The following is a 23,530-nucleotide window of genomic DNA, read 5'->3' on the forward strand; positions in this document are numbered from 1 at the left end:
TTTTTTTTTTCCTTTAAGGTATAGTATCAACCAAAATGTTTAAAAAAATTTAAGAGAAATTCAATAGATAAACTTTATTTTCTTCTCAGAACGAAACATCCATAAATTTTTTTTACTGAATATTTCTATAGGAAAGTAGAAGCTTATTGCTATTTAAAATAAGACATGAAATAAAAAGTTAAACATATACTGGACTGTGTTCATATTCCAATTGAAACATGATCATTTATATTTTCATGAAGTAGATTATTATGAATGTCTTATGTATTATGTTATATTAAATTATACTATTATGTTACTGCTTTACATTTAGCATTAACAATAAAGGCAGTTACTTAGGCACAGGTGAAGAACATTTAAAAATTGGATTCTTGTGAATGTTCCACTCTATTTAAGATACAGACTAGCAGGTGTGGTGGCACATGCCTTTAATCTCAGTGGCTTGGGAGACTGATACAGGAGGATTGAAAGCTCGAGGCCAGCCTCAGCAAAAGCAAGGCATTAAGCAACTCAGTGAGACCCTGCCTCTAAATAAAACACTAAATAGGTCTGGGGATGTGGCTCAGTGGTTCAGTGCCCCTGAGTTCAATCCCCAGATATAGACTAAAATATTTGCTGAGTGATTTCATATGCAGTTCCCTCTAAAAGTTTCTTATATTTGCTTTTAATATATATGTATATTTTAAAACACCAAGAAAAAAAGGTGTTACTTGCAAGACTTCATACTGCTTTTTAATTTTTTTTGAAATGGCCAATGTGTTGCCAGAAGATGTGTCATGGGTGAGACTCTCTTGCCTTTGTTAACCCACACGGGAGGCTGAGTGGAAATAGCAGCCTCATCTGGCTTCCAGCTGCGGGTAGAAGGGACAGAAGGAGCATGAGCCAAGACCTGCCTCTCTCCGTTCACTGCCTCCCTCTGAGGTGCCTTTTCCTTCTCTTCATTGCCTCTTTCTCTTCCTGTGGAAAGTGTGATAACCTAGACAACAAGTCCAGCCCCAGAAGATGTTAGGGGAGTGAACTGGTCTTAGAATCTTAGGAACTTGGATCATAAACTTGAAGGAAATTCTGAAAGCAAGTATCAGCTCTTCTTTTTCTTATAGAGGCCTTGTGACATTTTCCTGAAGAAAACATCTGGAAACACACACACACACACACACACACACACACACACACACACACACTGGTGAAGTATGGGAGAGATTTTGAAACACTAATTCCAGTTATCTATGTTCCTCTGATAGAGTGGAGGTGAGACAAAATAGCAAAAATTGTCAATGACAGCAAAAAGCTGAGGACCCAAATGTGTGCCAAATTTGTATTCTTCGATTTTGAGTTAAAATGACAGAGAAACTAAGTATGTTGGAGAAGGTGAGGGAGAGGGAAAGAGAGATTATATAGGTATGTATATCCTGGTATGTTTTTCATTTAAACTCTGTGTAGTTACCTTAAAATCTTGGCCTTAAGGCTTTAACTTGCAAAACAAATGTGTTTTGAAATAAGGAAGCTATTAAGGTTGACGATTAATTTATGGTGGGTTTTTGTGATATTTGGTTAAGGTCACATGTGTTTAGCATATGAACAGGCATTAGAATCAAAGTTTTTATGTTTTAAAACACATAAATGCAATCCCTGACATCTAGCACTCTTGTGGTACTCTATGACTTCTCCCAAGTGGAAAATTTTCTACAGTATTCGTGGTTACAGTCCTTCCACCTTGAATTTAATTCAAATTTTGACAAGACCTTTGGAGCGATTTCAAAATTTCTAGTAAGAACTTTCAAGGATACAGTAGATATAATTGTAAAATACACTTGCAAAACACTCTGAGAAGAGGAACTGACAGTTGATTTCTTGTTAGTGGGAGGAGTTCCTTCGGTGTCCTATGCCTGGACCCACTCTCTGGCTCACTGATGGGGAAGGCTAGTTCAAAGACTGTACCCATCACAGTCTGCTTTTCTTCACTGGGGCCCTGGAGACTTTAGGAAGACTCCTGATGATTTAAGGACAAGCATGACATCTCATATCCTTTTTAGAAGCTGTAGATAATTCTTTGCTCTTGAATTGTCACTCCCTGAGGACCCATGAGGTACATGTAGCCCAAGGGCTGATTTTCTGTTTCTGACCTAAGAGTTTGTTTCTGGCCTTGCAGAAGTAGAATAGAAGGTGGCTCTCCTGAGCTCCAAAAGTCCAGATGCCTAGCAACTCTTCTCTTAGTTCTTTCAGTCCTCTCAGTGTCCTAGCTGAAAGTCTAGGGAAAGTCTCAGCCTTCCCACAAAGCACTGGAATGGTTTATCTTAGGCCAGTCCTTAAATCTAATCAGGATTTGGGAGCCTTCAAAGGACTACTTTTTAAACCATTAAATGGTTAGAATAACATCTGTGGACAGAAAAGACTTACTGGATTGTTGTTCTTAGAATTATTATAATTATAATTATTATATATTACCTAAATATTTCCCAAATATCATGGCATTTTTAACAACTCCCCTGTTTTATAGATGAGGAAATCAAGACCGGGAAGGTTGAACAACTTACCTCTTTCAACATTTTTGATAGGAGGAAGACCATGAATATGATGAATGAATGAGACTAAATGGGTGAATAGGTCAAAGCAGAGAGAGTGACTTACTGTGATCCACAGAGGCTCAATCTCTAATGCTGTCCATCTTCTAACCATCTCACCTCTGTGCAGTTGGATTGTTTTCCTTTCTATTCTAGCTTTTCCATTGTCAAAACCTATATTACACAAACCTTAGAAGCGTACATACACTCAAACTCAAAAGAGTTAAACATTTTCCAAAAACTTTAAATGTTTGAATATTGTAAATACATGCTTTATTTGATGAAAGTGACCCATAGTCATAAATTAAAATGCAAGTCCATGTGAAAATTCCACTGAGTATCATTATTCTAAAAATGTTCCCAGCATCTGAATTGCCCCTCTGTTCTCTGCAATGGCTCACATATGTGCACACCACCAACAGGCAGTGATCGAACAGAGGACCGATTCACACAGATGCATTAGGAATTTGTGGATTTCATTGGCAGACATGGACTGGACAAGGAACTCCATTTTGAAGAGGCCTGACAAAGAAGCCTGGCTTAACGATAATGAAGTTAAGGGTCTTTAACTCCAAGTGGATTTGAAACCCACCTCCCCATAATATGCCTGCAAAATTGCTACAGGCCAGACCATAATCTCAAAAGAGGGCTAATTAAAGCCAGAGCCATATAAAGTTTGAATGTCAGGCAATTTGACCTGTAGGTTTCAGAAAAGGTCAAATGCAAGACCAGGAAAACTTGACTAAGTGACTTTTCAAGGTGACTCCCTGATTCAGTTGTATGTACAATGCCTAAAGTCTGAGCTCACTCCAGGCTACCTTATGACTTTCAGTATTGATTTCATCTCCTCTTGCTATTTCCCTACATTGCATTTTCTTCCCAGGAGTACATGCATCCTTTCCCTGTGGCCCTGGAGATGCACATTAAATCCCCTAAACATCCACTGCCCACATCCTGTTCAACACGTTTTTATTTTTAATAATGCAGACTGGAGAAACTTGCCCCCCATGGAAAATTATATTGAGAATGAGTACCAGAGAGCTTGCACTTCTCTTTTCACTTGTGGCACTACCAGAGTTCTTATTTTCAAGGTTTCTAACTCACCTAAATGAGAAAGACTTTCTCCAAGAGATTCTTGGCACCAGAAATCATATGAGTTGATTTTCAGATAAGGAAGAAACACTAAAAAACAAATACCCAAAAATCCTAAAGCAAGTTTTAAAATTATCAGGGATGTTTTGGGTGGATATTAAAGTTCTAGGAGAGAAATTGATTTGAAGAATTGAAATTATTGCAAATACTTTGAAATTTAAAGTTGGGAAAATACCAAAGGAAACCTGATAGCAATTTGAATACTGTGTTTTCTAGCATCTTCTTAATTATTTCTTCATCCCTATAATGGTCATGCTGGTAATTGTCATTGTTTCCCTCTTCCAATCAAACGTCAGTGAGAAATGACTGGGTGATATGACAGTAGCCAGTCATTAGTCAGTGCTCATGGCCAGGACCTGGGTTATGTCTATAAACTTAGAATAGAACCTTTAAGTTTTCCATTGCCAGTTCTGGCAACCACAGGGAGGTATTCAAGAGTTACTTAACTGTGACATATGCTGAATTACATAATTCATCCCAGAGTGGTACTTAGGTTTGTGAAAGTTGAGGACTTAGTAGTTATATCTTAATTATGTTTAAAAGCTAGAAAGAAAGAACATCAAGCAGATGTTAGTCATCACTTTGACTTCCCCTACCTTATTTTAAAACTCATCGCTCCTTGGATTCACCAGTTAGTGGAATCTTCAGAGTACCATTCTTTGAAAAATTCTTAAGAGTGATTCTTTTCACAGTGAATTTCATTTGGTTTTTATTGTCCCCTAAGTGAAAAAGCATGAAATCTCCTTTTGAACAACTGTAAGTTGCTTTCATAATCCTCTCAAAGAGTATCCTGGACTTAATTGGTACAAACAAAGGAAGAGATTATAACTAAAGCTTTGTTAATGTGTGTGAGTTGAGGTAGGGGGAGATAGTTTAATGCGCTAATTATTTACTCAAATATTATATTTAAATTTTATAAAATATGTAAGATATAATAATGGGTTATTAACTTATCATTGCTCTGTCCTGAAACCTCTGCCACCTTTTAGTTGTGTGACCTCAGCAAGTCATTGAATATTCCTGAGGCTTTGCACTCTCATCTGTGATTGGGAATAATCAATTAGGGATAATTGTAATTAGGGATAATGCCTCCTTCACAGGGTTATTCTGAGAATTTAATGGAATAATGCATAAAAGACATTTTTATGAATTCTAATATATGAAAGTATTAAAGTTAGTAGTCATGGTATACTTTACTCTGCCAAATTAAGCAAATTGTGAGATGGATAAAAAAGAGAGATTAAGAATTTGTGTGGGTAGGATGTGTGGCGTTAGACTGATGCAGACCTTGGGGTAAATCACAAAATTGAGAAATGGCAATGGAAGGAATATGGAACCCTGAGGCAACTGGCTACTTGTTCAGGTGTTGTGGGCCTCTTATAATCCTGGATGAATTTGTATAAGCCAGCATGTCTACTTCTCCTTGAGCATATGATTGACTTAAGGTAGGAAAAGAACTTCCACAGCCACATTGCTGTCGTCTTTGCCTTAAATAGCAGCTAAAAGAAAATCAGTGGAGAAGCTAGCACCTTGCATATAGTTCTAGCCAACATCACAATGGGAAATGGGCTTGGTATTATACCTGGGATTGACTTGTGTCAGGTGGCATGAATTTGGGCAGTTCATGAACCCTCTGTAGCCTTAGTTTCCTTACCTATAAAGTGGAATAATTTGATATTAATAGGATCAGCTAAGATAATAAATGATGAATACTTGCTACATAATACAGTTAATAAATGTTCATTATTATTTATAATCATAATTTCAATATTAACCAAAGCAGAGATTTGCTAATGAGAAAATGCATGTGATAGTGTGCCTGATTTCTCTTTCTTTTTTTTTTAAAAAGGTGATGGTTTTGATATATGCTTATTATAGTATCATAAAATAGTATATGCTTTTAAGGAGTTAAAATTAATTGCTTTTCAAAGTTACGTTTTAGGTAAAACCTTCACAGATTCATTCACATGAACAAGTTCAGCAGACAGTCCTTAATTTGTCCATTTCCAGTGAAAATGAGAGGAATATCTCCCATCTTGGGTCACTTTCTGAGCCAAGAGGAAGGGTGAGGTCATCTAAACAGTGATTCTTTTCTTAAGGAAGTGAAGACAGATAGGAGTGGAACTTGGGCTGTGGTCCTATGAACTTGATGGATGTAGTTATAAATGGAAACTCCAGAATTCGCTCTCAGTTCTGTCCATTGTCTCCTAGTACAAGGGCTCCCTCTGCAGGCTCCAACAACCCTCAGATGTTATATGGAAAGCTAAGTCCAGCTAGCCATGCAAGAATCTATTGTAATTTCCTTTACTTGAGAATGTCACTCTGTCCACTTATAACAAAGTGCATATCTGAAAATACCACTGGTAAACACACTTCTATTTAGGCACTAAAGCTGCTGGCAAAGACACTTGTCCACACTCTTCTTGCTTACATTCACAAGGCATCACGACCTAAAGTGGACTCATGAAACAAGAGACTTGACACATTTTGAAAGTCTCCACTATAGTGGAGAGCCATTATCTCTATGTCTTTGCACTTCATTAAGTGCCTGATACTCTCAACAATTGAGAGTATGGTACATATACATTGTAGAACAACTCTAGCCTCTGTAGACTGTTAAGCTTTGGTTTAAGTCTATCAGTTTCATAAAATAGATGAATATCAGATTACATTTTCATAGATTGAAATGCACAAAAGATTATTTTGATAGGTGAAACATAGCTATTTATCTACAGTTATATGGATGAGGCTAGGAAATTGAGGAGCACCCTGAAATCCTACAGATGACATAGAGTCACATCTTTGAGCTCATTGGAAAGGCTGCAGGACAGAAAGGACAATAAAGCATCTTCAGGGTCAGCTGCCTTACTGCAGTTAACCTTCAGATAACCTTAATGTGGAGTGAGAATAAGAGAATATGAAGAGAGAGTGAGTAACAACAACTGGTCACTGGGAGATTTGGCCTCATACAGACTCATAATCCATTTTAACCATTTTTCCCACTTGATTTCGTGTGTGTGTGTGTGTGTGTGTGTGTGTGTGTGTGTGTCCGAACACACATGTGTGTATATGTTAATATGATTAAATTAACCAAGTAGGAGGATTTTAACTAAAATCATCACAAGGAAATTTTCATGAATTGAATAGTAGAGTGTTAAATTCTTAAATACTACTTTCTAAAAAAAAATCTTGCCTCTTGCTATATCCTTAATTTTTTTAAAATTAGGAACATTTGGTACCCACCAAGAGTACATGACATACGTGTAAGTTTTACCAATAATGTTAATCTACTTGAGTGTTCCTCCCCTTTGGCCATATAAAAAATCTTTCAGATCATGTATTCTTCTCCTTATTAAGGGTAAATATTATGATAGTACTTGATCATGCTTATTGGTGAGATTTTTGCTAGATATTATTCATGGATTTTTAAAAATGTTATTAAAAGAAGTTTGTTATAAAAACTAAGCATATACAAAAGTAGAAAGATAAATAAGATGAACTCTCATTTAGTCATCACAGTTCAACAATTTTCAACATGTGGTCCACCTCGCTTTATCTGGATTCCCCACTCTTTCCCTAGCTACATTATTCTGAGACAATCTCCAGATATCATCCATATAAAGCTTTAGTATCTCTCAGATAGAATGGCTCCCTTCCAAAACATGTCCAAACATTAAAAAATATTATCAAACATAAAAAATTAATTCCTTCTTATACCAAATATCCAGCATGCAATTTTTCCAGCTTATTTAAAAAATTGTTGTAGTTGTTTGTTTGAATTAGAATCCACTTGGTGTCCACACATTGCATTTGGTTTGAGATATTTCTGAAGTCTCTTATAATCCTGGTTTGCTCCTCCCTCATTTTTCCCTTGCACTGTCTTCATGAATGTTCCCCCCCCCCATTTTTTCTTTTTAATGACAAAAACATTAAGAAACAATGAAAATCAAAATATCATTCATAGGTAGCTTTGCTTTCCACGAGGAGCTGGCATGTTTTACTTTTTTAACAATATTTACATATTTCTATTTAATTTCCCCAGTCATAACTTTCTGTTCTAATTTATATTTGTCTTGATTTTGTCTTTCTTGTTTATATTTTATCATTTTTATCAGTGTTTGTCATAATTTGTCTACAAATCCTGTGTGTACCGAAGCCAGGCACACACACATATTCAGATGACTTCTTAAAATTGCTATAGCCCATGCACTGAATGCTTTCTTCCTATATTTCAGGTTCTTTGGTTAGGACATTAAACAGAATTATACTACTCATACTCTATTTCTCAGATAAAAAAATACAAACTGCAATATCTCCCTGTAATAATCATGCCATATCTATACAAGTCCCAAAACCCCATAATAAAAAGTCAGTTGTGTTAGATGCTCAATTCTCAAAATTATGCGTATATATATATATATATTATATATTTCCTTCTTAATCATTAAGAGGCCTCCAACCTCATCCCACCCTCTCTCCAAACTAGGTATCATACAAGCAGCATCAGGCTCAACAAAATCTACCACATACCTAAAATCAGGGCAGACAGTAGGTCCCATAGTGCAAAGTCCTCCTTAGCTCACTGGTACTGGGGGGAAAAATTGAAACAGCTAACAGGAATGGGCAGCTTCACAAAAGACTTTTACAATTTTTACTGATTTACAAATATTTAGGGTATACACAAGTCCAAGAGAGCAAATCAAACTACAGAGTGTCTCTGCAGGGCTTATTCTCCTTACATCAGTTCCCCCTCTCAGGAATAATTAGGAAGCCCAAACAGCTTCAGAGTCCTAGCTTCCTGGCTGCTGTCATCACAGGCAAATGCCAGCAGAGGTCTTTTGGGGAGCCAAGTCACAGTGAAGCTTGGGACTCACACTGCAATTCCCATAGTTTGTCGCCTGTCTGTACTTTAGCTATGTCAATACAATGATCCTCTGAGGCTGATGCCAGCATTTTCCCATCATGGCTAAAACTGAGGGTCCTCAAAGGCTAATCCAGGCTGGAAAAGCACCATACACATACTAACTCATCCACATCCCAGAGGCTAACCAAAGCATCTACACTTCCTGCAGCAAAGTATTTCCCCATAGGGTCAAACTTGATACAGATGCAATTGGAAGGATGGGTGTTGATTGAAGCACAGGCTTCAACTCTGGATAGCTGAGGATGTTGATAGAATCATTGCCATTTGTCAAGAAGAACATGTTATTGTCATTGTTCCAGGAAATTTCATTGACCTCAAACTTGAGCTGCTCCTCTGTCTTGGAATGGTGTGTCTTGGCATGGATAAAGGTCACTACATCATCCTTATTGCCTATAGCAATGGTCGACCTTCAGGACTCTAGCAGATATTAATGTTCTTCTTTAGTGTTTACAGTGGCAATGCATTTTGTAGTCCTCACATCCCAGATGCCAATGGTTTTATCACCAGATGCAATGATAAAGAGGTCAGGATGACTGGGAAGCCAACAAAGCTTATCCACGCCATCTCCATGTCCCCAATAGTTGTTTTCTTTGATCGACGGGCCCTTCTCCAGCAAGAAGATGCTGGCCGTCTTGTCAAAGGATCCAGAGGCTAAGCAACGCCCATCGCAGCTCCAGGCCACTGAGTGCACCTTGTCACTGTGCGCTGGGATGTGTGCATCTTGCTGTGGTGCTGGCACAGCTCCTGCATCCTGAGCATCCTGAGCACGTAGCCCGACAGGCCTGAGCCAGGGGGCCATCGTGCCTGGGCCAGTTAAATGATCATTTAAACTGGGAGGAACTTGGAAGTCAGTAGTAGAGAGGTGTTAAAGAGACAATTAGTACCTGGAGTCTCACAAGTCCCCAAGCACTGAGTGGAAGGGATGGAGATGGGAGACCCAGATCATTTTGCCTATAGGCAAAAGAGAAGTACATAATCAGGAAAGTAGAGATTAAGACGATTAAGTTAATAATAAAGTATGGTTTTAAAGTGACCCCTTCTGGTTTTACTAGTAGTATTTTAGAAAGGCAAAGGTCTTGAAAAATAGAAATTCAAAGCCTGGTTCTGATTTTCCTTTTTATCTTTGTAACTTTTTTTTTTAATTAAAGCATATTTCACATTCTAGCATAATCTGTAGTTCGTGCCTTAGCACATTTTCTATCCACTTGCTAGCTAAATGGCAGTAGGTTGTTTCCAGTTTCAAGCTACTATGAATAATGCTGCTAAGGTCATTCATTTGAAGGACTCTACCTGGACATGTGTTTTTATTTTACTTGGATGTATACCTAGAAGTGAGATTGCTAGATCATGTGGTAAATATATATTGAACTTTTAAAGAAATTGCCAAACTGTTTCCAAAGAGCAATGCTATCTCTCGTGAGGGTTCCTGTTTCTCCACATTGCCTAGCTAGGCTTTATCTGAACAAACTTTTGTTTCCTCCTGAAAAAAGCAGGTTGACAAGCTGACCATCTCCAAGTGCCTACCCCATGCTAGATATGGGGAAAGGAGCAGTCTTGTGCTTTGCACCACATCATTCTTGTTCCTATGAAATACAGATTTTTATCTCCTCATATCTGATAAATTTACTGAATTTGGGTAAACTAATCATCATGGTAATCAGGGTTTGTTGTGGATACTAACTAATATCAAATGACATACATGGACATGCCTAGCATAATTTTGGGCATACAGAAGGTGATTAATGAAGAAGTTTTATTTTCCTGCTTCTTTCTATCATTAGCATATCATGGAGACTGTAAGCACGGGGCCTGAACTATGTTCATTGGATCCCATCAGTTTTCTGGTAATACTGGTAGTTTTCTCTTATGAAACTGCCACATCTTGGAGAAACAGAAAAGGTTTTATAGAACGTACCCTGTGATCATAATCACTCTAGGGCACAAATATCATGGAGCCAATCCCTAAGTCACATAGCGTAATTTTTGTTGCTTACAATAGTAACAGGAACTAGTTCAGGCTGTGGTTATAGCGGTTAACGGCTGCTTTGTATTCTCCTGTCCTCTTTTGTCCTCTCTTCACAGTAGCAGTAATTACTTTCCCAAAATCTAGAAAAGGGTGTTCTGAAAAAAAGTACATAATTAATGTTGCTGAGAAGTTAATTAACTTGATTGATTTAAAATGAACCTTTATTAGATGCTTTAAATATTGTACAAATGGCAATAAGAAATGAGACAAAGGGAACAGAGCTATGGTAACAAAAACTGCATGATACTGGAATAAAAACAGACACACAGACCATTGATACAGAATAGAAGACACAGAGACAAACGCACATATCTGCAGTCATCTGATTCTTGACAAAGGTACCAAAAATATACATTGAAGAAAATACAGCCTTTTAAACACATGGTGCTGAGAAAAGTGGTTATCCATATATAGAAGAGTGAAACTAGACTCTTATCTCTCACCCTGCACAAAAATCAGCTCTGGTCTAGGAATTAGACCAGAAATTATGCTATACTTAAAAAAACAAAAACAAAAACAAAAACAAAAAAACAAAACAACAACAAGAAAAAAACACACAGGGTCAACACTCCAGCATATAAGCAAAGGCAATGACTTTCTCAGTAGGACCCCTGAAGATCAGGAAATAATGCCAAGAGTTAATAAATTGAATGGCATCAAATTAAAAAGCTTTTGCATGGCAAAGGAAACAAGAACATGAAGAAAAAAATCTACAGAATGGGAGAAAATTTTTGCTCGTTACTTATCTGACAGAGAATTAATATCTAAAATATATAAATAACTCAAAAAATTATACCAAAAATCAAATAACCCAATAAATAAAGGGGCAAATGAATTAAACACACACTTCTCAAAAGAAGAAATACAAATGGTCAATAAATATATGAAAAAATGTTCAACATCATTAGCAATTAGGGAAATATAAATCAAAATTATGTTGAGATTTTATCTCACTCCAGTCAGAATGGCAGTCATCAAGTATACAAATAATAAATGCTGGAGAGGATGTAGAGGAAAAGAAACAGTTTTACACTGTTGGTGGGATTATAAATGACTATAATCACTATGGAAATCAGTTTGGAGTTTTCTCAAAAGACTGGGCATAGAATCACCATGACCCAGCTATACCAGTCCTCAGCCTTTATCCTGAAGTATTAACATCATCATGCTACAGCGATACATGCACACCCATGTTTATAGCATTGCAATTCACAGTAAGCAAACTATGGAATCAGCCTAGGTATCCATTGATGGATGAATAGATGAAGAAAATGTGATATATATACACAAGGGAGTTTTATTCAGTCATAAAGATAAATGAAAACTTTATTACCCTATATTCATGTGTGATTGCACGAATGGTGTGACGCTGCATTGTGAACAACCAGAGAAATGAGAAGTTGTGCTCCATTTGTGTACAGTGAGTCGAAATGCATTCTGCTATCATGTGTAACTAAGTAAAGCAAATAAAAATAAATGAATAAAGGCAAAAAAGAGAAAAATGAAATTATGTCATTTGCAGGAAAACGGGTGGAACTAGAGACCCTTATGTTAAGGAAAATAAGTCAAACTTAGAAGGTCAAGGGTCGTATTTTTCTCTCATATGCAAAAGCTATTGAGAAAAAGGAAAAGAAAGATGGGAGTGGATCTCATGAAAATCAAAGGGAGATCAGTAAAGAAAAGGGATCAAGGGGTGGAAAGGGGTGTGTGTGTGTGCTGGGGAGTGATATAGGCCAAATAATATTATTACATTGTGTGCATGTACAACTGCATAACAACAGATTCTATCAGTATGTAAAACCGTAATGCACCAATAAAAAAAATGTGGAAAAATTAATGAATGAAACAAAGGGAGATAACATACAGAGTCAAAATAAGAAAGTGATTTATTAGAAAAGGGTTCAATATCTTAGTCAAATTCAAGTGTTAAAAATGTTTAAACATATTTTTGAAAATGCATATTTATTATGAGATATGCTTTCAAGATTTCTTTTTAATCCTTTCATTCATTGTGTCTTTTTAGGGAGAGCCTGGGGTTAGAGGCCCTCCAGGTCCCGCCGGGCCTCGGGGAATAGGAACCCAAGGGCCAAAGGTGAGTTCTCAGGTCTGTGTTCTGTGTGAGAGTCAGATGCAGGTTGAGCATCCCTAATCTGAAAGTCGGAAATCTGAAGTGCTCCAACTTCCCAAACTTTTGAACACCAACCCAATAATGCAAGTGGAAAATTCTATACCTGATCTTATGTGATACATGGCAGTCAAAACCTCCTTCTAAAATTATGTTCAGCTATGTGTTTAAACTATATATGCAACTTCAATGAGTTTTGTATTTATATTTGGATACCATCCCCCAAAGATCTCAGTATATATATGCAAATACTCCAAGATCTGAAAAACTCCAAAATCTGAAACACCTCTGGTCCCAAGTATTTCAGATAAGGGATACTCACCCTGTACCTGTACCATTAGTACCAAACAAGTGAACAGCAACTTCATAGTAAGCGTTCATGTTGGTGTTGGCTTATTTTTTCTTGATTACCTATGTAAAGTCTTATTTTTTTAATATCACATGAACTTTCAGTAAAATAGACCATTGAAGTTTACAAAGCCATGTGCTTCCCCAAAAGAAATTAGAAAGTGGCCTCTCTTAAGTAGTTGCAAAGAGCTCAGGATATTTCCACGTTTCTTAGAGAAAGTGTTGTCATCAAGAAGCACATCTTTGCTTTGGCCAGAGGTGCTTCAGGTGGACTTTCAGCAGGTCACTCAGGGGCTCACATATGTATCTATTGTGTCATATGCTACATTTGCTTGGGCAGAGCCCGGGTGCAAGGGTCTAAATTTATTGTCCCCATAGAAGGTGAGAACTTCCTTTGGCCCCTTTGCCTTTATTTTTATATCTCCTCCTTTCATCTCCTACAGTTTGATGATTATTCATCCTTTTATTTTTTTAATCCAGTATTTTTCAGTGAAGAAGATTGTGTTCTCCCCTCTGACCCAAAGGAGGACATTCTGGGCTGTCACAGCTGGGGTGGTACTAGTATTTAGTGAGTAGAACCCAGGAAGACTGCTAAATATCCTTTATGAACAGGATAGCTTTTCATAATAAATAATTATCTGATTCAAATTGTCAATAGTGCTGAGTTTAAAAACTGTTTTGTTTATTCATTTATTTGGGAAATATTTTTGATTTGTTCAAAAAGTGAGGTAAGAAGTATCAGACATGTTTGTAGGAAAAACAGGTATCAATGAGCTATCATCACAAATTCAAATTTCAAATAGGTGTATACACCTATTTGAATCTGAACCCCATGACCAGAAGAAAGAGAAAAGCCTATGAGCCAAGGATTTTATTGAAAATCCCAGAATTACCAGGATCTCAACTTATCCCTCTTTTTTCCATTAATTCCATGTGTCAGTAAGCTAGTTTTGAGTCTTATAGATGGCTTTATATATATGAAAATCCCCTGCCACCCTCCACGGCCAGATATTAAAAGTCATTATCTCTGGGTGATGAAAGGATGGATCCATTTATCTTCTTCATTGTTATCTTCATCTCTGGTCTTAAATATTTTTGCAGTGAGTAAGTAATCAGATAAAGTAAGTTTTTTTTCTTATTGAAAATAAAAAGACCGATTTAGATGGTAATGTATATTAACCCAAAATTTCTCAGTGTTTGTTCAATTCAATGTTGATATAGGAACTTCCGGTATAAACAAAGATAAGTTAGTTTCCCTATTAGAAGACTTCTTTGAACCCTCCATATACAGTCCTGTGCCACATAATGACCTTCTGGTCAGGGTCATACTGCACATATGAGGGCAGGTGTAATGCCTAGTGATGTCATAGCCATCTTAGTTTGTGTAAGTACGCTATGATGTTTGTACAAGAAGCAGTCACCTAACCATGCATTTCTCAGATCATATCCCCATCCCTAAGTGCTGTGTGACTGTGTTAATGGGCATTGGAGATCTTCATGGGAAGACATACCATTTTCCAATCTGAGTCCACCAGGAAGTCTTTCCTCAGTAAACATGGGCTCATCTTATAAATACACCCTGGGAAATGCTGCACTTACTTACTGCCTCTTGTTTTCATAAAAATTTGAAACTCGTCCACATCAACATTCACTAAACCTTTAACTGCAATCTCAGTGAACTGGTGTGCCATATTGAAGCAGAATAACATGTTACAGGTCCCACAGAATCCTGCATCGGTGGTTTTCAGACTTGGTGTGGGGCAGAGGAGCCAAGCAGAATCTCTCCTTCTGCTTGTTCCTAGCAGCTCTGCCTTTACCTCTTTATTTATATTTGGATTATATGTAAGATTTTGTTTGCAAGCAATTTGAGTAACCTAAAAATATTTAGAAAAACACTGCTTTAAATAAAATATAAAATAACTTATGGACAGCAAGAAACTCCTAATTAGACTAAAGAAAGAATTGAAGCTGAAAGCAGTCATATTTAAATTTTTTTCTCCCTCAATAGTCCTACACTTTATCTTCAATTTGTCCCTGTTTTCTCACAGGGTGATATTGGGCAGAAAGGTTTGCCTGGTCCTCCTGGTCCCCCTGGCTATGGATCACAAGGAATTAAAGTAAGTAAATGTGACTGTGCTGGAATCATCTCTCAACTCCATGAAGAGTTGAGAGGCGAGAAGACGCTGTGGATAATGCAATATATGGCGATTGTGAAATGGATTTAATGTGAGCTTAGCAGTTAAAATTGCATCCATTGTTTAGAGAGATCATTCAGAAGGATAGAAGTAGTATAAGCACAATAGTTTCACGGAGGCTTAACATTATACAAATTGGTTGGTGAAAATTCTAGTGGTTTCTTTTCTGTGGTTTCTGAGCTGAATGGAGACTTCATACCAGCAGTATGTTCTCTAGCTCTTTCACTTTCCTGACCGGTAAGCTCCCTTCCCCGGTTGGGGGCTTCCCAGTCTCAACTATGAAAGCAATTACATAGGGGAGCTTTCTGAATAGTATTGATTTTCTACAACAAGGTTGAATCTGAATCTCTGAGGGGTAGATTTTGAGGAGTGCCCTTTGTTTGCAGGACTGGGGATCTAACCCAGGACCTCCTGCGTACTAGGCAAGCACTTCTGCACTGAGCTACATCTTAAGTTTTATTTTGAGACAGAGCCGTCTTGTGTTGCCTAGACTGGGCTTGAACTTGTAATCCTCCTGAATAGCTGGATGGCACATGGGCGCTACTGCACCAGGTTGGCTGTGGTTCTAAAACCTCTAGGTGATCCTCCTGAGTAGCCTTGGAGAGAACTAATGCAGAACAAAGGTCCGGAGTCTTTGTTATTGGAATTCACGGTCATCTGTATTCTGTTTTATTTCTGCTCAGCAACAATAAGGCAATCTAGAAAGCAGGGGGTTCTCAGGATCTCCTACATCTCACTAGACAGTTTGGTGTCTAAAGGTTAGTAGGAAATTTCAAACAATTCCCTTCACTTCTAATATATTGGTTTTGTTTTTCAACTGTCCCATTCCCTGCAATAAATTTGGTATTTATTTATTACCACGCAAAAACTTTGGGAGTGGGTAATTGATAATTGATAACTCTGGATAATTGAGATTGACTCTAAAAAAGTGAAAACATTCAAAACAGACTCTACCAAGTAGCAGAATGTTTAGTAAATAGGAGACAGCAGGAACCTAAGATAATAAATGTGAAAATCCTGTGATGGAATTAAACTACCTATTCCTGTGTAGAGAGAGTGAGCTAAATCAAGAGCAAAACTCACTGAATCTGTGTTAAATCTTACAATTCATCACACAATGTCTAGGGTTTCCATGGCAGGTCTTTTAAATAACAGTTGTTCATCTGTCAGACTAAGTATCTAAGCAAACACCAGGCAGCATGTTGTTGATAGCATATAAGCACTGGAAAATAAAGCAAAAAGGCTGCTTCCTATAAACAATATCACTCTCATACTTAATCCTTAAATTCTACAGTTAAAAGAGGTTAACACCCTATATAAGATTTTGTATGAATTTGTGTAGAAAACAAATGTGTCAGAGCCCTGGGCTTGCCACCAACATGAGCTCAGCTTACATGTGCTCTTAGTTCATGTACCTCTACCTCTTTAAATCTGGTGGTAATTTTTTCCCCTTCTATTTTCTGGGAACAATTTTTTTTTTTTTTTAATTCACATTGAAGCACCTTGGGTTGCTTGCATTAAGTCAGTCTTCACCAACCATGACTCATCTGGCTGGGGGCGCCTTTCTTATGCCCTCCAGTTTATGCCACGTTCAAATCCATCTGAATGAAACTAGGTCATGAAGCCCAGCATCTTAAGAAGAGAACCGAAGTAAAAACTGCCACATCACATATCCAGTCCTATCAGAGATGAGATAAGCTTTTTCTCCACGTAGGGCTGTGACCTGATGCTACTTGACCAAGGCTGACTCATAAAACCTTTCAAGACATGTTGGATTGCCTGGTGCTAGCTGGCAGCAGGCAGAAGTTTTTCCCTCAGGACTCCTACCTCATCTCCTGACTCTTGGTTAGACCATAACTGCTAAAGGGAGGAAACTGGAAAAGAGTTGGCGGCATTCCTCTTAGTCATGTTAAGACTACATAACCAGTAAAATTTCATTCCTTACGTTTGTTGATATATTTCCTACAATTTTCCAAAGACTTTTTGAATCAATGAAACTCGGGCCTACTTTTATTCTGTACCCACCTGGTTTTGTTGCTGGAATATTGGTTCTGTCATTGCAACCACCCAACCAGCTGACTGAACACCATCTGTGTTACATAGATAGACTAAATGCTGGCATAAAAGGTTAAGTGAAAAGATAAGAACTTAGTCCTTAGGAAATATCATGACAGACACCACTGAAATATATAACATAATGAGAAACTACTTTGAAAGTCTATACTCCAACAAAATAGAAAATATCGAAGACATCAACAAATTTCTAGAGACATATGATCCTCCCAAACTGAACCAGGAGGACATACACAATTTAAACAGATCGATTTCAAACAATGAAATAGATGAAGTCATCAAAAGCCTACCAACCAAGAAAAGCCCAGCACCAGATGGATTCTCAGCTGAGTTCTACAAGACTTTCAAAGAAGTACTAATACCAATGCTCCTCAAAGTGTTCCATGAAATAGAAAAGGAGGAAACCCTTCCAAACTCATTCCATGAAGTTAGTATCATCCTTATACCCAAATCAGACAAAGACACACATCAAGGAAAGAAAATTTTAGACTGATATCTCTGATGAATTCAGACACAAAAATCCTTAATAAAATTCTGGAAAATTGCATACAAAAACATATTAAGAAGATAGTGCACCATGATCAACTGGGGTTCATCCTGGGAATGCAAGATTGGTTCAACATCTGGAAATCAATAAATGTAATTCATCACATCAATAGACTTCAGGTTAAGAATCATATGATTATTTCAACTGACGCAGAGAAAGTGTTCAACAAAATACAGCACCCCCTCATGCTCAAAACAGTAGAAAAAATAGGAATAGTAGGAATATACCTCAATATTGTAAAGGCTATTTATGCTAAGCCCACAGCCAACATCATTCTTAATGGAGAAAAACTGAAAGCGTTCCCTTTAAAAACTGGAACAAGACAGGGATGCCTCTTTCACCACTTCTATGCAACATCATCCTTGAAATACTAGCCAGAGCAATTAGACAGACCAAAGAAATTAAAGGGATATGAATAGGAGAAGAAGAACTCAAGCTGTCACTATTTGCCAATGACATGATTCTATATTTAGAGAATCCAAAAAACTCCACCAAAAAATTCTAGATCTCATAAATGAATTCAGCAAAATAGCAAGATATAAAATTGACACGTATAAATCTAAAGCATTTTTATTCATAAGCGATGAAACATCTGAAATGGAAATGAGGAAAACAACTCTGTGCACAATAGCCTCAAACAAACAAACTTAGGAATCAATCTAACCAAAGAGGTGAAAGATCTCTACAATGAAAACTACAGAATATTAAAGAAAGAAATTGAAGAAGACCTTAGAAGATGGGAAAAACTCCCATGTTCTTGGATAAGAAGAATTAATATTATCAAAATGGCCATACTTCCAAAGTTGCTATACAGATTTAATGCAATTCCAGTTAAAATCCCTATGACATTTCTCATAGAAATAGAGAAAGCAATCATGCAATTAATCTGGAAGAACTAAAGACCCAGAATAGCGAAAGCAATCCTGAGCAGGAAGAGTAATGCAGGAGGTATCACAATACCAGACCTTAAACTCTACTATAGAGCAATAGTAACAAAAACGGCCTGGTATTGGCACCAAAATAGACAGACCAATGGGCAGGATAGAAGACATGGAGACATACCCACATAAGTACAGTTATCTCATACTAGACAAAGGTGCCAAAAACTTACAATGGAGAAAAGATAGCCTCTTCAACAAATGATGCTGGCAAAACTGGAAATTCATATGCAGTAAAATGAAATTAAACCCCTATCTCTCACCCTGTACAAAACTCAACTCAAAATGGATCAAGGATCTAGGAATTAGACCTAAGACCCTTTACCAAATAGAAGAAAAAGTAGGCCCGAATCTCCATCATGTTGGCTTAGGACCAGACTTCCTTAACAAGACCCCCATAGCACAAGAAATAAAAGCAAGAATCAATAAATGGGATAGATTCAAACTAAAAAAACTTTTTCTCAGCAAAGGAAACAATCAATAATGTGAAAAGAGAGCCTACAGGGTGGGAGAAAATCTTTTCCACACACACTTCAGACAGAGCACTAATCTCCAAAGTTTATGAAGAACTTAAAACTCTTTACACCCAAAATACAAAGAACCCAATCAATAAATGGGCTAAGGAACTGGGCAGACACTTCACAGAAGAAAATATACAGGTGATCAACAAGTATATGAAAAAGTGCTCATCATCCCTAGTAATTAGAGAAATGCAAATTAAAACCACCCTAAGATTTCATCTAGCTCTAATTAGAATGGCTATTATCAAGAACACAAGCAATAATAAGTGTTGGCGTGGATGTGGGGACAAAGGCACACTTGTACATTGCTGGTGGATTTGCAAAGTGGTGCAGCCACTCTGGAAAGCAGTATGGAGATTCTTCAGAAAATTTGGAATGAACCTACCATTTGACCCAACTATCCCACTCCTCCACTTATACCCAAAGGACTTAAAATCAGCATACTAGAGTGTTCATAGCAACTCAATTCACAATAACTAGATTGTGGAACCAACTGAGATGCCCTTCAATTGATGAATGATTAAAGAAACTGTGGTATATATACACAGTGGAATATTACTCTTCCATAAAGAAGAAAATTATGGCATTTGCTGGTAAATGGATGAAGTTGGAAAATATCATGCTAAGTGAAATAGGCCAAACCCAAAAAACCAAAGGCCAAATGTCTTCTCTGATAGGTGGATGACAATATATAGTGGGTGTCAGAGGGGGGATGAGAAGAATGAAGGAACTTTGGATGGTGTAGAGGAAAGTGGGGTGGGAGGGGGCGGGGGATGGAAAGATATTAGAATGAAACAGACAGTATTACTGTATATATATGTATGATTACAAGAATGGTGTGAATCTACATTGTGTACAGCCATAAAAAAAATAGCCCTTGTCTAGCATGTACAAGCCTCTAGTTCCATCCTCAGCAACCATCACACACACACACACACACACACACACACACACACACACACACACACACACAGTTCTTATGCTGGGCATGGTGGTAACCTCCTATAATCCTTGTGACTTGTGAGACTGACTTGGGAGGATTGCAAATTCAAGGCCAGCAGAGGTGGTTTAGTGAGACCCTGTGTCAAAACAAAAAGAGCTAGTGACGTAGCTCAATGGTACAGTGCGTGCTTAGCACACATGACGTGCTGCTTTCAATAACTAGTAGCACAAAAGGAAGAGAGAATGGAAAGGATTTTTGGAAGTGAGTTCAATCCTCTGCCCCTTCCACCATGTGGGGACATGGCAACAAGGTTCAATGTTAGAAGCAGAAAGTGAGCCCTCACTACACACCAAATATCCCGGCTCTGTGACTTTAGACTTGTCAGACACCAGAACTGGGAGAATTCAGTTTCTATTGCTAAAAATTACCTAGTCTAAAGTATTTTGATATAACAGCATGAAGGGACCAAGGCATCTGGGGATGCCTCCATTTCCTCCCCTATGGAAGACACTTGCTAACCATAGGATTCTTGGCCGACAAGTTTGTTCTTCCTGGCTATGAATAGACCAAGCCACTACCTTCTGGGTTCCAAGGTTTCTGATGAGAAATCTGATGAGGACCTTATGGAAAAATTATGATGAAATCTCCCTTCCTCTCAGCCCCATAGATATTAATAACATGCCCTGCAATGACATAGGGAACAGAGCATTTTGTTATAGTATCATCATGTGAATGAAGTGCTACCATCCTTTTGACACCAATCATTCCAAGGTGAATGGAAAAGGAATTGAATACCTCAAGTGTAAACACAATGAGATCTTTAAAAGCCAAAAGTTATTACAGATTTTCAGACTCAAAATGGAACTGACGTATCCTACAGGTTTTAATTTCTAAACAAGTAATTATCTTTCTCCATAGTCCACCAAGGCAAAAATCTTCTGGAGTCCTTTCACATCCTTATTATTAAAGTGTAAACAGTCCTGGAAGCCAAAAAGTGAGACAATCACTGTGGATTACCTGCAACCAAAACTGAACCATTTCTTGCTCTGACCTCGAAAGTAGCCACCAAGGGGGAATTTCAAACACCAGCTATACAAGCCCTTAGTTATGGCTGGGTTTTGGTTCACAAGAACAGGGAGCTCTTGGTGCTGACTGTTGGACTAACAGATAGTTAGCTCATTTGGTAGTTTGGTGGTTCTGGTTCTGGTCTTTTGATTTGGCGGGTTTTTTTGTTTGGTTGGTTGATTTATTTATTTTTTATTTTTGCAGACTTTTTGTTATTATTTTTGTCTAGCATTCTTGGTGTTGCTGCTTAGGATGCATAGTAAGAATAGTCAAAGTAGCAAGGTTATGAGAGTATAGTAGGGTCTCTCCGCCAGCTTCTCCTTTAGGGATGCACTCACATGTCACTACTGGGTTTTAAGGGACATGTGGGAGGGCAGTTTTGTTCAGGTGAAACTGGCCTGACAGGTCCTCACAGGGTCCAAGGGGGCAGTGTTAGTCCTGCCATAGGTAGAGTGGAACATAGCCCACATTATATCTGAAGTGGATATAATGAAGACCATTGAACACCCAAATGGAATCAAGTTGTTTTGCATTGTTGAAGCCCTTGATAATGTCCACATTGTGATGGAGCATGCGAGTGAGGGGAAGCTGCTGTGCCACATCCCAGAGGCCATTGGCAAGCAGGTGGAGGGGGCCCAGAAAGTGTTCTAGAGATCACATGCACTGTACACAACTTCCACAAGCAGGGCATCCCACACAGAGATCTGAGGCCAGAGAACATCCTGGTGGATGCTAGAGGCAACATTAAACTCTGCGACTTCTGCCTGGTTTGCAGGTTCACTGCCCAACAAAAGCTGGACATGTTCTTTGGCACTCTCCCACACGGTGCCCCAGAACTCGACCCATGGGAAGAACAGAACAGTGTTACAGTGGCTGTCTGGAACCTGGGTGTCCTCCTGTACCTCATGCTCATGGGGTGCCTCCCATGTAACAGAATCACTGCAGCGCACCTGGGGGAGCAGGTCCTACACCCAAGATATGGCATTTCCTCTCACCTGTCCACCAAAGAAGGAAGTCTGATTATGCAGATCCTGACTGTGTACCCCACACAGAGACCAAATCATGGGGCACCCATGGCTGAGCCCCATGGGTGAGGAATATTCCCCAAATCACTCTAGTGAACCATTCCCCAACCACCTGGACCCACTGATAGGGTCATATTTGATATGGGTTACAACTCATGTGATACATGGGTATCCTTGGTAACCAGAAAGTTTGATAAGGCAATGGCTACATATCTGATGCTCCAGCACCAGACAACCCAGGGGACAGATTGCACAGTCCAAGTTAAGCGTGTGCATCCAGAGGCTGGGCCTTGCCCATCCCCCACCCCAACTTCACTTTCCATCCAAAGAAGAGTGCCAGTGAGTCTTTCCTTCGCTCCTTCCCCTTCTTGTCCCATGAGCATCAGCTGTCTGAGAATAACAAGCCTTCAGGGCAGAAGGGCAGCAGAAGAGCTGGTCTGCCTGCTATTCTTCTCTGTAGCCTACAAGTCAAGGACCCTCACTCCCAGCATACTTCCCAGCATGCCCTAGCAGCCCCTGGATGAGCAGTAGTGGGTGGGTGGCAGAGAGCAGGAAGTCCTCCCAGGGTACATCATCAGAAGAAAGCTCCTCCACCAAGAATCCCATAATGGAACTGCAGCCCTTGCCCCTAACACAGCAAGGACCAGAAGGGAGTGACCAGGAAGATTGCTAACTGTATTCTCCAAATACATTGCTATGGGCCAGCCCAAAAGACAGGACCTGAACTCAGAAACAGAGGTTCAATGAAAGTGAACGGCTGAGTTACAGCCACACCAAGGAGGTGAGACAGTCTGGCATTTTATTTTTACTTAAGATTTTATTGATGTCATTTTCAATTGACACATCATAACTGTGATGTTTAGAGAAATGTATATACCTCGGAATGATTAACTCATGCTTCTTCTCATGGTCTATCATGTATGTGGAACAGCTGCGGCAGGGAGCCATGCAAGTGTGGCCTTCTGGTGAATTCCAGTCATGAGACCATCTGGAATCACCTAGAGACAAGGGGCTCCACCACCCCACCTGGAAGAGATATTAGAGACTGTTTTCCTTGGGACACATCCCCACCTCCTCCCACCCTACT

The 23,530-nt window shown here is 38.5% G+C and overlaps 1 protein-coding gene and 1 pseudogene across 5 annotated transcripts in view; one reads left to right on the forward strand and one right to left on the reverse strand.

Moving 5' to 3' along the window:
• COL28A1 (collagen type XXVIII alpha 1 chain) overlaps nt 1–23,530 on the forward strand; it is a 175,576-nt gene that overhangs the window by 96,735 nt on the left and 55,311 nt on the right. For all 4 annotated transcript variants that reach the window (XM_079151795.1, XM_079151794.1, XM_079151793.1 and 1 more), the window contains exons 26-27: nt 12,687–12,755; nt 15,185–15,253. In XM_079151795.1, coding sequence (XP_079007921.1) covers nt 12,687–12,755; nt 15,185–15,253 — 138 coding nt within the window. The remainder of the gene's footprint in view (nt 1–12,686; nt 12,756–15,184; nt 15,254–23,530) is intronic.
• Nucleotides 8,467–11,159, reverse strand: LOC306667838 (THO complex subunit 3-like; annotated as a pseudogene). Its single transcript has one exon. The product of its transcript is annotated as a THO complex subunit 3-like (transcript).

This window comes from Sciurus vulgaris (assembly GCF_902686455.1).
Source record: "Sciurus vulgaris genome assembly, chromosome: 8".
Lineage (NCBI taxonomy): Eukaryota > Metazoa > Chordata > Mammalia > Rodentia > Sciuridae > Sciurus > Sciurus vulgaris.